The sequence below is a fragment of the Letharia columbiana genome (assembly GCF_014066305.1).
Source record: "Letharia columbiana isolate WasteWater2 chromosome Unknown Sc0000034_s0, whole genome shotgun sequence".
NCBI lineage: Eukaryota > Fungi > Ascomycota > Lecanoromycetes > Lecanorales > Parmeliaceae > Letharia > Letharia columbiana.
In genome coordinates this window covers 143,057-156,664 of record NW_023501077.1, presented here as the reverse complement: position 1 = coordinate 156,664, position 13,608 = coordinate 143,057, and the positions used below count along the sequence as shown (strand labels likewise).

Here is a 13,608-nt window from a genome sequence, read left to right as displayed (position 1 = left end):
AGAGATAATTTATTTTTAAATATATAATAATACTATATCGTCTTTTTAAATACGCTATTTATAAGTATATTTAATTATTCTAAAGTTCTTATATTATTTTAATATATAATTATAATTTAATATTAAATAACTTATAAGATCTAGATAAGAAGATTTTAAATAAAAAGATCGAATAAAAAATACTTAACTCGGAGATTAATATTTACGATGGGTATAAAGATAACGATATAGGTGAAGAAGTAAAAGATAAGATAATTTAGATATATAGTAGATAGAGGAATTAAGAAAGATATATATTATTCTTAAATAGATATTTTAAATATCTAAATAATATATAGTATAATTCGACTTCGTATTATATTATTCGACTTTAACTATTTAATTTAATTATTAATTAATCTTTTAAATAGATAGAATAAATAATATAATAGAATTTATTAAATAAAGATTAGTCTATAAAACCTATTTCTAAATTAAGATCTTTATTAATTCTATAATATTCTTTCTAATATATTCTCCTCTAGAATTATTTTACTTCTTTTAGAATTCTATAATTTAATTAATTTTAGATATAAAATATAAATTTTTATAAGTTAGCGTTATATTATCTTTATCTATTTTATCTAAATTATTCTATATTAATATTAATTTAAGAATTTAAACGATATTAATTATCTTATATAGCTTAATAGTAGAAGAGTCTAGCTATAAAAAGATTCGCTTCTTTTTAAAGTAAGAGATAAGAAAGAGATATCTAATTAGAAGCGCGTTTAATATTTCTTATAATTAAATAAAGCTCGATAAAATCTTTAAATAACTAAAGAATATCTTTTTAAGAGTCTTTATATTTAATATTCTAAGAAAATAATTAAGTAATTATAAATTAGATATAATTATAAAAATTAATTATATATATATATAAGCTTATAAATATAAATAACTAAATAAATAATCTATTTTTATTAATAACGTTAATCTTATATCGTAATTATATATCTTTAATCGAGCTAGTTTCTATATATATTTAAGAAAGACTATAATCGATACGCTAATATCGTTTTTTAATATTATTAAGATTTAGATATTAATTCGCATTATAATAAATAATATCGATTTCGATATATTTATAAATATATTAAAAGAAGATAAAGTATATAATACTATAATAGATCGAATTATATATCGTATTAATAATAAAGATATTAAGATTAATTATTCTCGAAAGTTTAAGATAATTATATTATCGATATATAAGCGAGACTAGAATTTTATATTTTTTATAATTAAAGAATATTAAGCGAATAAGTATTTATTTTTTATATATATTTATTATTACTAATACGCGAAGAGATTATTTATCTTAAAAAAAGAAAAAGATAGTAAAGATATTAAGAGAAATACGTAAAGCGATATAATAGCTCGAGTTAATTATTCTCGCTATTAGCGAAAGGATTTAAAGTTATAATATATATATATATAAGAAATAATTAGATATTTATACTATAATTATTATATTCTTTAAAGCTTAATTAGTTTTAAGAAATTCTATAATATAAAGAATTTATCTTATTAAAATAATTTATAATCTCTACTTTCTCTAAATATCTCTTTATATTTTATATAATATAGAATCTTCATCTTTAATATAGCTAGCGCCTCGCGTTATTTAATAATATTAAATTTAAATAACTTCTAGAAAATTCGCTAATATAAGTTTTCTTTATAGATTATATTCTAATAAACTTTAATTAAAAGAAATATATAATCTTTATTAAATAGAGAGAGATAATATAAAAGACGTTAAAGCTAATATTTAATCTCTATATTCTATCGATAGAGATTATAAAAAAGCGGTATTAATTATAGTAGAAATATACTATTACGTATAAAATAGCTTCGAGTTATTAAAAAGAATTATACGTTATTTTTAATAGTTATAAAGTTTATAATAGTATTATTATTAATAATTACGTAAATTATAGCTTTATATATAACATTATCTAAGAGATAAAATATATTATTAATATATTAAAATAATTATTATTAATAAGTATTTATATTAGAAGATTTATAATTATATATATTAAAATAGATATTATTTATAGAAAAATATTTAAGAATAGAAAAGTAAATAAGAAAGTGTAATTAGAATAGTAATATTTGATAATAAATAATAGTTAACTTAGCGTTAATTATTAATAGAAAATTTATCTAATTCGAATAGAAATTATTAATAAAAACGTTATTTAGTTTAAATAGGATATTTAAATTAAATAAGTAATCGAATTTAGATAGAGATTCGACGTGTTTTAATTTAAATAAATTAAAAACGCGTTAATTAATAGCCCTTCTTTTCAAGTTAATAACTTTCTTTTATTCTTTTATTTTTTTATCTATTTAAATATATTTACTTTTATATTTTATTTATTATCGTTTTTAATATTTAATATTAATTTTATCTTAACTTCTAATAATAATAGAAGATTTATAATACTTTATATCTTACTAAATAAGTCTATTGCGTTTAAATTATAGAGATTATAGAGACTTTAAAATAGAACGCGAAAAAGAGAATAGCGATAAAGAGAGTTAAAAATGCTAGAAGAGAGAAGAAAGCTAAGAAGATAGAAAATATAAATTATAATCTACTTATTCGCGAAGATATTATTAATTATATATTAATAAAAAGTAAATAAAATAAAGAAGATTAATAAGAGGAAAAGACGCGTTAAAGAATATAGATAAATAAATCTTAAGTCGCCTAAACGCCGTAGAATATATAAGCTTAAGAAGAGTATATATATAATATCTAACTACGACGATAATAAATTTTTAAATAACTTTATTAATTTATAGAAGATAAAGAAGTTATTAATAATTATAATTATTATATATAATAAAACTCTTCTTAATATTAACGATATTCTCTTAATTTTATATATTATTATAAATATTAAAAAAGATTTCTCTTTTAAAATCGAAGATAAAGGCGAAAATTATAAACTCGATATATTTTTATTTAATTTATATCTTCTATTAAGTTAATATCTTAATAAAAAATAGTAGAAAGACTCTTATCTGAATCTCGATTAAGTATTAAAATTATTAAATCTAGAATAAAGAATAGTAATATTAATTACTAGTTAATTAGTTTTAGAGTTAAATAATATTAATATAAACTAATTAATATAAATTATAGAATTTAGAGTAATTCTTATTAGCGATAAAGAATTAGAATTAATAAAGCGAAGTAAGAATATATTATATAATTAAATATTTAGATTAATAAATATATACTAAATTAAGATAGAAAATAACTTATTAAGAGAAATCGTCTTTATAATAATAAAGCTAGAGTACTTTATATAAGGCTTTAATATAAGAATAAGTATATATTTTAAATATAGTAGAATAATAACTAAATCGCTATAGATAATTTAATATTAAAAAGTATTACGCTAAATAAAGTTATTAGACGTTATTATATTAAAGCCGCGTTATTAGTATATAGCTTATTTAAGCTTCTTATCGATACGCCTATTAAACAAAATAGGGAAATTTAAAGCTTTATTAATATCTTTAATAATATCGAATTATATATTATTAATAAATTAGAATAAAGAAAGATATATAGATTATATTTTATAAGATAACTCGAATAAAGATAATTATTAGATCGCGCTTTAGGATAATTTAATATAATAAGAAAAGCGCGATTATAATATTAAGAAAGAGTATTTTAATATATTTAAAACGATAAGAGTTATTTTATTTATAATAATTATAATTAATAAAGATTTTAAATATCTAAGTCTTTAAGAGCTAAGTCTCTAATTAAAGTATTATATTAACGCGCTTAATTAAGTAATAATTAAAATATAAAAAAATTAGAGATAATAACTCTATAAGAATATTTAATTTATGCGAAGTGTTAATAATTAATCTATAAATTTCGAGATAAGAAAGATATTAATATTCTTAACTAATTATTATTATTAATATTTTAAACTCTTTCTAATAAGAATATAGCTTTTTAATTATATAGGCGATTTTCGTTTAACTCTAATAAAGAAAATTCGAGATATTATTTAATCTTATCTTAAGATTTATATAACGTTATTATCTAAAGATCTAAAGACGATAGTTAGCGACTTATTAATCGATCTTTAATTTACGCGTTAAGATTTATAAAATAAATAAAATATAATATATTTTATAGAATTTAGATCGATTAACTTTTTTAACTAATAATCTCTAAAATAAAAAATACTTCTTATCTTAATTAATAGTTATATTATTATATAAAATTTTCTTCTATAATAAGAGAGTATTTCTTAAATTTAGATAAAGAAGTAAGTATTTTTAATTACTCTTATTTAGTAATATTATAATTTTTATAATAATCGTCTTTTATTATAATCTAAAGAATTATAATTTTAAATATTTTTATATTAAAAGATAGAATAATAAGAAAGTTAAAGATAAGCTTTTTATTATTATTTCACTACTCGTATAATTATAATACTTTTTAGAAATATATAAGTATATTAAGAAGTTTTAAAGAGATATAAAATAATAGAAAAGGCTTATTATATACTATATATTATAATAACGTATTTTAAAGATATACTCTAGATTAATAAAAAAGGTATAAGAATTCTCTAAATTAAATAACTTATATAAGAATTCGCTAGATAATATTATCGAGAAATCGAGCTTCGTAAGCGCTTTAAGAAAACTTATATTAAGATTTATTAATATTAAATTATTCGAGAGATTAGATTTAAGTCTAATTAAAGATAATAAGAAAATCTTATAGATTATTAAGAAATAATTAATATATAAAATAATTAAATAGAAAGAAATCGATTTAATAAATAATAATTAGAACTTAGATCTCTCTAAGCTTAAAGTATAAATACTTCGCGTCTTAATAAGTAGAGAGAATAAATAAAAAATATTAAACTTTAATATATCGTCTATAGCTCTATTATAGCGAATAAGAGAAGAGATAATCTATAAAGAGAATAAGTATTTATAAATTAGTAAAGTTATATTAAATAGAGAGGAAAAATATAAAGAATATATAGTGTAGTAGATAGAATAGAAAGAATTAGTCTCTTTATTTATTAAGCGAATTAAATAAGAATTAATAAAGAATTAAGTATCGCTATAGCGCTTAAAATTCTAATTATTTAAGAATCTATATTTTAGAGATTATAAATATTATTAATATTATAATAAGATATCGCGATAAATCTTAAATTGATAATTTTTATTAGATACTTAAGAGTATTAAATTCGATTTAAATTAAATATTTTAAAGACGTTATTATAATCGACGATATTATCTAATTTAAATACGCTATAAATATTAATATTACTAGCGAGACTAGTTAATCTAGAATTTTTATAAATATTATTATAATTAATAATACTATTTAGCTTAAATAGTCTTAAAAACCTCTCTAATATATATTTAATTAGTCGAATTAAACTTTTAATAGATATTATTATTATTAATAATATTATTTAACTCGAATAATCTAGATAATCTATCTTATATATAGTTTCTCGAATTTTTAGATATATACTATTAAATTAATAGCTTATAGTCGCTTTAAAATCTAATCGATCTAAATAAATACTATCTTAGCTTATTAAACGCGAAGTTTATTATATTTAATTATTAAATTAATAAAAAGAGTTAAATATAAATAAAGTCTACTTAATAGACTAAATCGTACTTATAATACGAACCCGGCGGAAATCGTACGAAAAGAAACTTTTTAGATTTATAGATGTATACTATATAAAGCTAGAAAGAACGACTTCGTAGAAAGTATCTTTCGACTTAGGCCGGGCGTTATTGTTAAAAGTAGAATATCTAATATATTAGAAAGAATAATTATAACTAAAAGACTAGTTATTAATTTATAAGATATATAAATATTTATATATATAAAATAGATAATTAATAGTAGCTAGTAATTACTAGCTCTGATAATAGGCGATATATTATACGATAGCCGAAGGGGCTAATATTGTAATAGTTATTTCGAGTGCTTCGAGTGCCGTGCGTGGTCTTGCTATCTATAAGTATCTGCAGAGTACGTTAATCGTAGTTCGACTATTCGCTCCGCTTATAGTAGTCCGTAACTCAAAGACGTACTAGTCTCAAAGACGCGTTTTTTCGCGATTTGATACCCTATATTATAATCTACTATTATTTTATTATATTATATCTATATTTTATTCTAAGTAAGAGAAACTCGTCTAAAAGACTATTAATAAGTATAAGAATAGTTATTTTTATAGCGCTATAGCGGCCGTAGAGTATTATAATCTTAAATCGCGATAAATATAAAGATAGCTTCGAGGATAAGCTTCTAGAAGTACTCGAATATTTACTTATATACGTCTTACTATAACTTAAAAATAGTTATTATATAACTATATTAATTATCTAAATAATATCGAGTATTTACTTCGATTAAATTATATTTAAAATATTATTAAGTATATTCTAAAAATCGCTTTAAATTTATATTATTCTCTTAAATTATTCGATAAAGATTAGACTATATAATTTATAAAATAATATTTTAAATATTATAAATAAAAGTAAAAATCTCTTAATATCGAGTATAAGAATATATATAATATTAAGAGTATACGCGTAGCGTATAAGAAATTTCGATAAGGCTATAAAGAGAAGAGTATATAATATTAGAATATTTAAAATATAAATAAGACTAACTTTCGAAATAATTATAAAATCGTCTATTATATTATTATTTTAAATAAAAGTAAATCTCTATAATTCGTAGATTTAGATAATTGTAATTATATTATATTCGTAAAATATATTAGCGTCGAAGACTAAAGTATATCTTTATTCGTAATTTTAAAAGATATTTATATTCTATATAAATGAGATAAAAACGACTTATCTTCGAATACTATATTAGTCGTTTTATTTATTAAATATTTAAATAATCGACTAATATACGACTAGCTATTATATTTTAATATATTTTCTTATCGTCGTTAAGTAAGAGAATAAAGAGTCTTAATTCTAAATAACTTCGAATCTTACTATATTTACGAATTTCATATATTTACCTAGTAATTAAAGATCGACTTATTTATACTTTTCTCGTATTCTATATATATTATATAGTTATTAGATATAAAATACTTTTAATTATTTAAATATTATTATATAAAGACTATAGATTCGACTATATATCTTAAGAGTAGCGACTTTAATAGGCTCGATTTTCTCGTAATATTCAATTAAATAAAAACTTAAACCTTTACGCCTAGTACTATATATTCGACCTTTTAAAAGATTAATTTCGTATTCTATAACTCTAAAGTAATATTTAAAAAAATTAGAAATCTAATACCTCGCGCTATAACTCTAGATGAATCTATATCTCTTATTTTTATTAGAACTTTTTATAAAGTCGAAGATGTTATTAAATATAATTAATAATTTAAAGTATTACTTATTACTTAGATTTTTATTATTTTAAAAAATATATAATAGCTATTAGCTTAATTTATAAAAGAATTTATTATTAATAGCTATTCGAGATAAATTATTAAGCGAGATATTAAAACTATTTATAAAGAGGCCGTAGTTAAGCGGATATATAAGATATTTTTAAAGATAATTATCTTAAAAGAAGAATAAATATTAGTAGATTAAATACGTAAATCTCTAACTGTAATAAAAGAAATAGTTATAGAAAAAACGAAGAAGGCTTTAAAGCGAGCTACTCGAGCTAAGGAAATTTAGTAAGAAAAGGTCGATAAGGCTATTAAGGCTTATATTCGAAAGCTAGATTATAGTCTATAAAAGCTAGTATATATATATTAGAATATATTTATTAGGATTCGAGTTATAGGTCGAGATCTATATAGAATTAGGAAGGAATAATGGATTTTCGCGTCTTTGAGACTAGTACGTCTTTGAGTTGAGGACTACTATAAGCGGAGCGAATAGTCGGACTACGATTACTCGTGGTCAGGATCCTCCCTTCCTTCGGGAGACCCCTCCTGTACGAACTCGCTCTTACACACGTTCGATGCGCTAAATTTGAAATAGAGTCGCCCTCCGGGAGTTAACCGTAAAGCTGATCGTGGAGACTACCCTTAAATGCAAAGTAGAGTGTATCGAGTCTAATTAACACCCTTCGTACCCGGAACCTCGGAAGCTATTCCCAGATATGACGGGAGGTGTCAATGTATCAAAATGGGGTGTACATGTATCACTTGCCTTTTGGAATACTTTTAGTTACTTCAGTCTTTATCTTCTTTCATTCTTTCAAACTTATATGCAATCATGAAGCAAAGATTCTCCTCTCTAGACGTCAAGGTGAGCCTCTAAAATGCCCATAATTTTCGTACTAGCGATGCTGAGTAGTCCAAGGTCATTGCTCAAGAACTGTCACACGCTCTCTGTACGCTGCGTCTTGCCAATGTCTATGATCTCTCATCCGTACGTGATTCTTCTGAGTTGGCCTACAGCTCGCGCTGATACAACATTACGAAGCGTATCTTCCTCCTGAAATTCGCCAAGCCGGACCAGCGTGAATCCTTGGTCATTGACTCAGGTTTCCGGTGTCATCTCACAAGCTTTACCAGGGCTACAGCTGCTGCCCCTTCGGCTTTTGTGGCACGGTTACGCAAGTTTCTGAGAACGCGAAGGGTTACTGCCGTTTCACAGGTCGGTGAGTTGTGTTCTCCAAGCCTGTTCTGCCTAGTCCATGCTACATCGAATTGCAAGACTTGTCGCGGGGTTTTGACACACCCAGCACCACCGGGACCTGTTTCATGATTTAAGTTTGGTGCCAAAAGATATATGCTGACGCTGGAACCATCTAGGTACTGACAGAATCATTGAAATTCAATTTAGCGATGGCCAATGTAAGCAACTTTTTTACAGTCAATGCAAGCCAAGTTGGACTGATATGCAATTGCGAATTATTCGGACTGTTGTTTAACTGGGGAACTTCTCATGGATCGACTTCAGATTCTAGAAGAGAGAATGCTAAGTGCTTGCACCTACAGATCGTCTGTTTCTCGAATTCTATGCTGGAGGCAACATCGTTCTCACAGACAAAGATCTGGGAATTATCAGCTTGCTTCGTGTAGTTGCAGAGGAGCAAGAACAGCTGCGTGTAGGCTTGAAGTATTCGCTGACGGATCGCCAAAATTACAATGGTGTTCCAGCTTTAACGTCAGAGAGGATCAGTGCAGGTTTGCAAAAGGCTGTTGATAAAGTAGGGGGAGAGATCACAGCGCATCAGAAGAAGTCGAAGAAAAAACCAGGTGATGCTCTGCGCAAAGCTCTGGCAAGTTCCATGGGCGAATTTCCACCAATGCTGATCGACCACGCGCTACGAGTAGCTGCATTTGACCCCAATACTCCTGTTGAGGACGTGCTAAAAGACTCGTCGTTGAGGGAAAGGCTTGTTGTAACCTTGAGGGAAGCGCAAAGGATTGTAGACACGAGTTCCGTGACGTGCAAAGGGTACATCATTGCAAAACCTGCAAAGACAGCATCCGCCGCGGTCCAAGACCCAGTCCTGAATGATGGGACAGCTACGGGACACAGTCTCATGTATGAGGAATTCCATCCCTTCCGACCTCAACAGTTCGAGGACAATTCCGAGATCACGATGCTCGAACTTGACGGCTATAACAAGACTGTCGACGAGTTCTTCTCCTCAATTGAGTCACAAAAGCTCGAGTCGCGTCTCACGGAAAGGGAAGAGAATGCGAAGAGGAAGCTTGAGACAGCAAGGCTGGATCATCAGAAACGTCTCGGAGGATTGCAGCAGGTTCAGGAGCTCAATATCCGGAAAGCGCAAGCTATAGAGGCCAACTTGCGGAAGGTACAAGAGGCTCTTGTAGCGGTCAATGCCCTGATAAGTCAGGGCATGGATTGGCAAGAAATGGCACGGTTGATAGAAATGGAACAGGAACGACACAACGTTGTAGCAGAAATGATCAAATTACCCCTGAAACTTTACGAGAACACTGCAACCTTACTCCTTTCAGAGGCAAACTATGAAGATGAAGACGATTATGATGGAGATGAAACCGGAAGCGATGTCTCAGTCTCAGACAGCGATGAAGATCTGCAAACCAAGACGAAGGTTCACAATGTCCCAAAGCCTGCTGACAAGCGTCTTGCTGTAGACATCGACCTGGCGCTTTCACCATGGTCAAATGCCCGGCAGTATTACGAACAAAAGAGGTCTGCTGCCGTAAAGGAGCAGAAGACACTCCAGTCGTCCGAGAAGGCTCTGAAGAGTACAGAGAAGAAGATCAGTGCTGACCTCAAGAAAGGTTTGAAGCAGGAGAAGGAGGTCATGCGTCCTCAGAGGAAGGCTATCTGGTTTGAGAAATTCGTATACTTCATTTCTTCTGAGGGTTACCTTGTACTGGGTGGGAAGGACGCCCAGCAAAACGAAATCCTGTATAAGAGGTACCTCAAAAAAGGAGATGTATACATTCATGCTGATTTGCATGGGGCCGCGTCTGTAATAGTCAAGAACAAGCTCGGAATGTCAGAAAGCCCTGTACCGCCCTCAACGCTCTCACAGGCAGGCACCCTGGCTGTAGCCACTTCGAGCGCTTGGGATTCCAAGGCGGTGATGTCTGCGTGGTGGGTGGATGCAAATCAAGTATCCAAAACAGCTCCCACGGGAGAATTCCTACCAACTGGTAGCTTCGTCATCCGAGGCCACAAGAACTTTCTTCCTCCAGCTCAACTGCTCCTTGGTTTTGGGATCATGTTCAGAGTCAGCGAAGGGAGCAAAGTACGGCATCTTAGGCATAGGGTTCAAGATCCCGTAGGTCCTACACCCTCAGAAGTTGGGAAAGATGTTGAAGATATAGGAGGCGACCAAGATGATGCGGATGGAATGGAAAGCCAAGCGGAAGATCAACAAATTGAGGCCGATGATGATGAAAACCAAGAACTTGGACATATCCAAGACGCAGACGGAGCTGAAAGCAACGGCGGAGATGACAGCGAGGTTGATGGAAACTCAGACCACGTGCGTGATAATCCGCTACAACCCACCGGCCGCCAGCAAAGCGCATTACATCCGCCAGACCACCCCAGTGATGTCCTAGCCAAAGACTCAGGCACTGAACCCGATCAGGCAACGTCGGGCGAGAGTAGTAATGAGGAAGATGAAAGTGAGCAGCGGGAACAGACTCCCAATTGTGAGAACTCGTTCGCAGATACTGATCAAAGGCGTCACCTTTATGCTAAAGAGCGCCGGCTATTACGCAAAGGTCCTCTACCCTCCACGATGGATCCCGCAGAGACAGCACCTACAAGCACGGACTCGGAAGGCAACGCAAACCCAGCGCAAATCTCGAATCCATCTACTCAGCCCGACACAAAATATCTGCCGCCTCGAGTCCGTGGAAAGCATGGCAAACGCCAAAAGCTCAAGACCAAGTACGCCAGTCAAGATGAAGAGGACCGTGCCCTCGCCATGCGTCTTCTTGGATCAGCTACCGCTCAAGAGAAGGCCACAGAGGACGCAGCTGCTAAGGCCGACAAGGAGAAGATGCTTGCGACACAGAAAGAGCGACGACGAGAACAACATGCTATGGCTGCTGAAAAGGGCAAAAAGGCTGAAGAGTTACGCAAACTGAATTTTGAAGAGGGCATCGAGACGTTGGATGACCATGAACTTGAAGGATCAGATGGCCTGGACGCGTTTGTTGGGAATCCGCTTCCAGGTGACGAACTCCTCGATGCGCTAGTCGTTTGTGGTCCTTGGGACGCGATTGGGGGAAGATACAAGTGGAGGGTAAAATTGCAGCCAGGGACTACGAAAAAGGGCAAAGCCGTACGAGAGATTCTTGGAAAGTGGAATGGCATGGTGACAGAGAGAGAAAAGAAGAAAAGACCAGGTAGTGGCGAAGGAGATGAAGCTATATCGGAGGAAGAGACGTTGAGGATGCGGGAGGCACAGTTGATCAAAGCTATCCGTGAGCCTGAGATTGTTGGTGTCGTCCCTGTGGGAAAAGTAAGGGTTGTCATGGGACCAGGAGAGGCAGGTGGTAAAGGAAAAGGTGGAGGAGGAGCAGGAAAAGGCAAGAGAGGGGGGAAAGGCAGTAAGAAGCAGAGGTAGCTTAGATCAGACCCAAAGCATGTCGACGTTTTGTTTAAACAATGATTTCTACTTCTGCAGCTTTCCGAAGTCTGTTCATCACTGCAGCTGCTGCAGCGCCCTCATTATCGTTTATGCCTTCTACGCAAATGATGTTGACACCTTTTTGATCGAGTTCTCGCAGGGCAGAGAATAAGCCTCGAGCTATGTCTGCCGTATCAGGACCCAGGCCAATAGTCCAGAGATCGGTCAAAAGTTGCTCGGGCTCATCACCCAGATGCACTTGAAAATGCTGCGCAGAAGAAACGGATGAAAGCGTGTTCTGCTGTCTCTGATCTTCGATTTCCGTTCTAGCTTCTAGGCTCTCCGTGGTCTGATGATCGTCTCCGTTACGAGAATGTGGATGACCGTTTGTTTCTGTTATTCCAGTGGCTTCGGAAGACTGCAGGTTCATCCGCAAAAGCCCTGCCTTCCACGTCTTTGTCCTCAGAACACCAATGCTTCCTCCCTTGAGGTATTTCTTCACGAGCGCGGCGTCTAACTGGCCATGAAACAGGAATAGTTTTGCATTTGGTGAATAATGTTTGTATTTCATTCCAGGCGCTCTTGGCACACCAGTCTCTGCTCCGTCTTTGTATGCGACCCTCACATCCTCCCAACCAGGGAAAGCTCTCAACATATCTATTGACACCCCTCCAGGCCTCAAGATCACTGGTGGACTTGTTAAGCCATCCACAACTGTGCTCTCCACACCAACAGTACAGGGGCCTCCATCAAGTATCAAGTCGATACGTCCGGAGAGGTCGTGCAGAACATGGGCAGCGGTGGTAGGAGAGGGTTTCGAAGAAGCGTTTGCAGATGGTGCTGCAAGAGGAACACCGACGAGTTGAATGAGAGCAAGGGCAAGTGGTGATGATGGCATGCGGACCGCGACTGTGGGGAGCGACGAGGTGACTTCTGATGCTAACGGTGACGGTGTACGCAAAGGCAGCAGTATGGTGAGTGGTCCGGGCCAGAAGCGAGAGATGAGAGGATGGTAGATCTGTGGAACCGGATCTTGGGGAGAGTTGGGAGAAGCAGCAGTAGAACTACTGGGGAGGAGAAGATTGCGAAGCTGGGAGAGTGAGCTGATGTGGATGATGAGAGGATTGTCAGATGGTCTCTGCTTCGCATTGTATATTCCGCGAACGGCGGAGCTGCGAGTTGCGTCTGCTCCTAGGCCGTAGACAGTCTCCGTAGGGAAAGCCACCGGTAGGTCACTGTCTCGAAGCTGTGACACGGCTTCCAACATGTTGGCGGCATCGGGACCATCGCCAGACAATTGAACTTTCCAGTTTCCGAGGAAAGACTGCTGGGGATCATCAAAGACAAAGCGGCCAATTTTGGATGCATCCACCTTGAGTACTCGAGTGCTACGCTGCTTCGTCTGTACAGTGGCACCATTTCCTGGCGCCAT

The 13,608-nt window shown here is 31.7% G+C and overlaps 2 protein-coding genes across 2 annotated transcripts; one reads left to right on the top strand and one right to left on the bottom strand.

The window, feature by feature from the left end:
* Nucleotides 1-8,353: 8,353 nt before the first annotated feature.
* Nucleotides 8,354-12,173, top strand: HO173_008742 (uncharacterized protein; the record flags this gene model as incomplete). The annotated part of the gene is made up of 5 exons (XM_037310638.1): nt 8,354-8,386; nt 8,441-8,509; nt 8,564-8,741; nt 8,896-8,937; nt 9,082-12,173. The coding sequence occupies 5 exons, from the start codon at nt 8,354-8,356 to the stop codon at nt 12,171-12,173; spliced, it is 3,414 nt and encodes a 1,137-aa protein (XP_037162408.1).
* Nucleotides 12,174-12,207: 34 nt separating this feature from the next.
* Nucleotides 12,208-13,608, bottom strand: HO173_008741 (uncharacterized protein; the record flags this gene model as incomplete). The annotated part of the gene is made up of 1 exon (XM_037310637.1): nt 12,208-13,608. One exon carries the CDS (start codon nt 13,606-13,608, stop codon nt 12,208-12,210), a length of 1,401 nt encoding a protein of 466 aa, XP_037162407.1.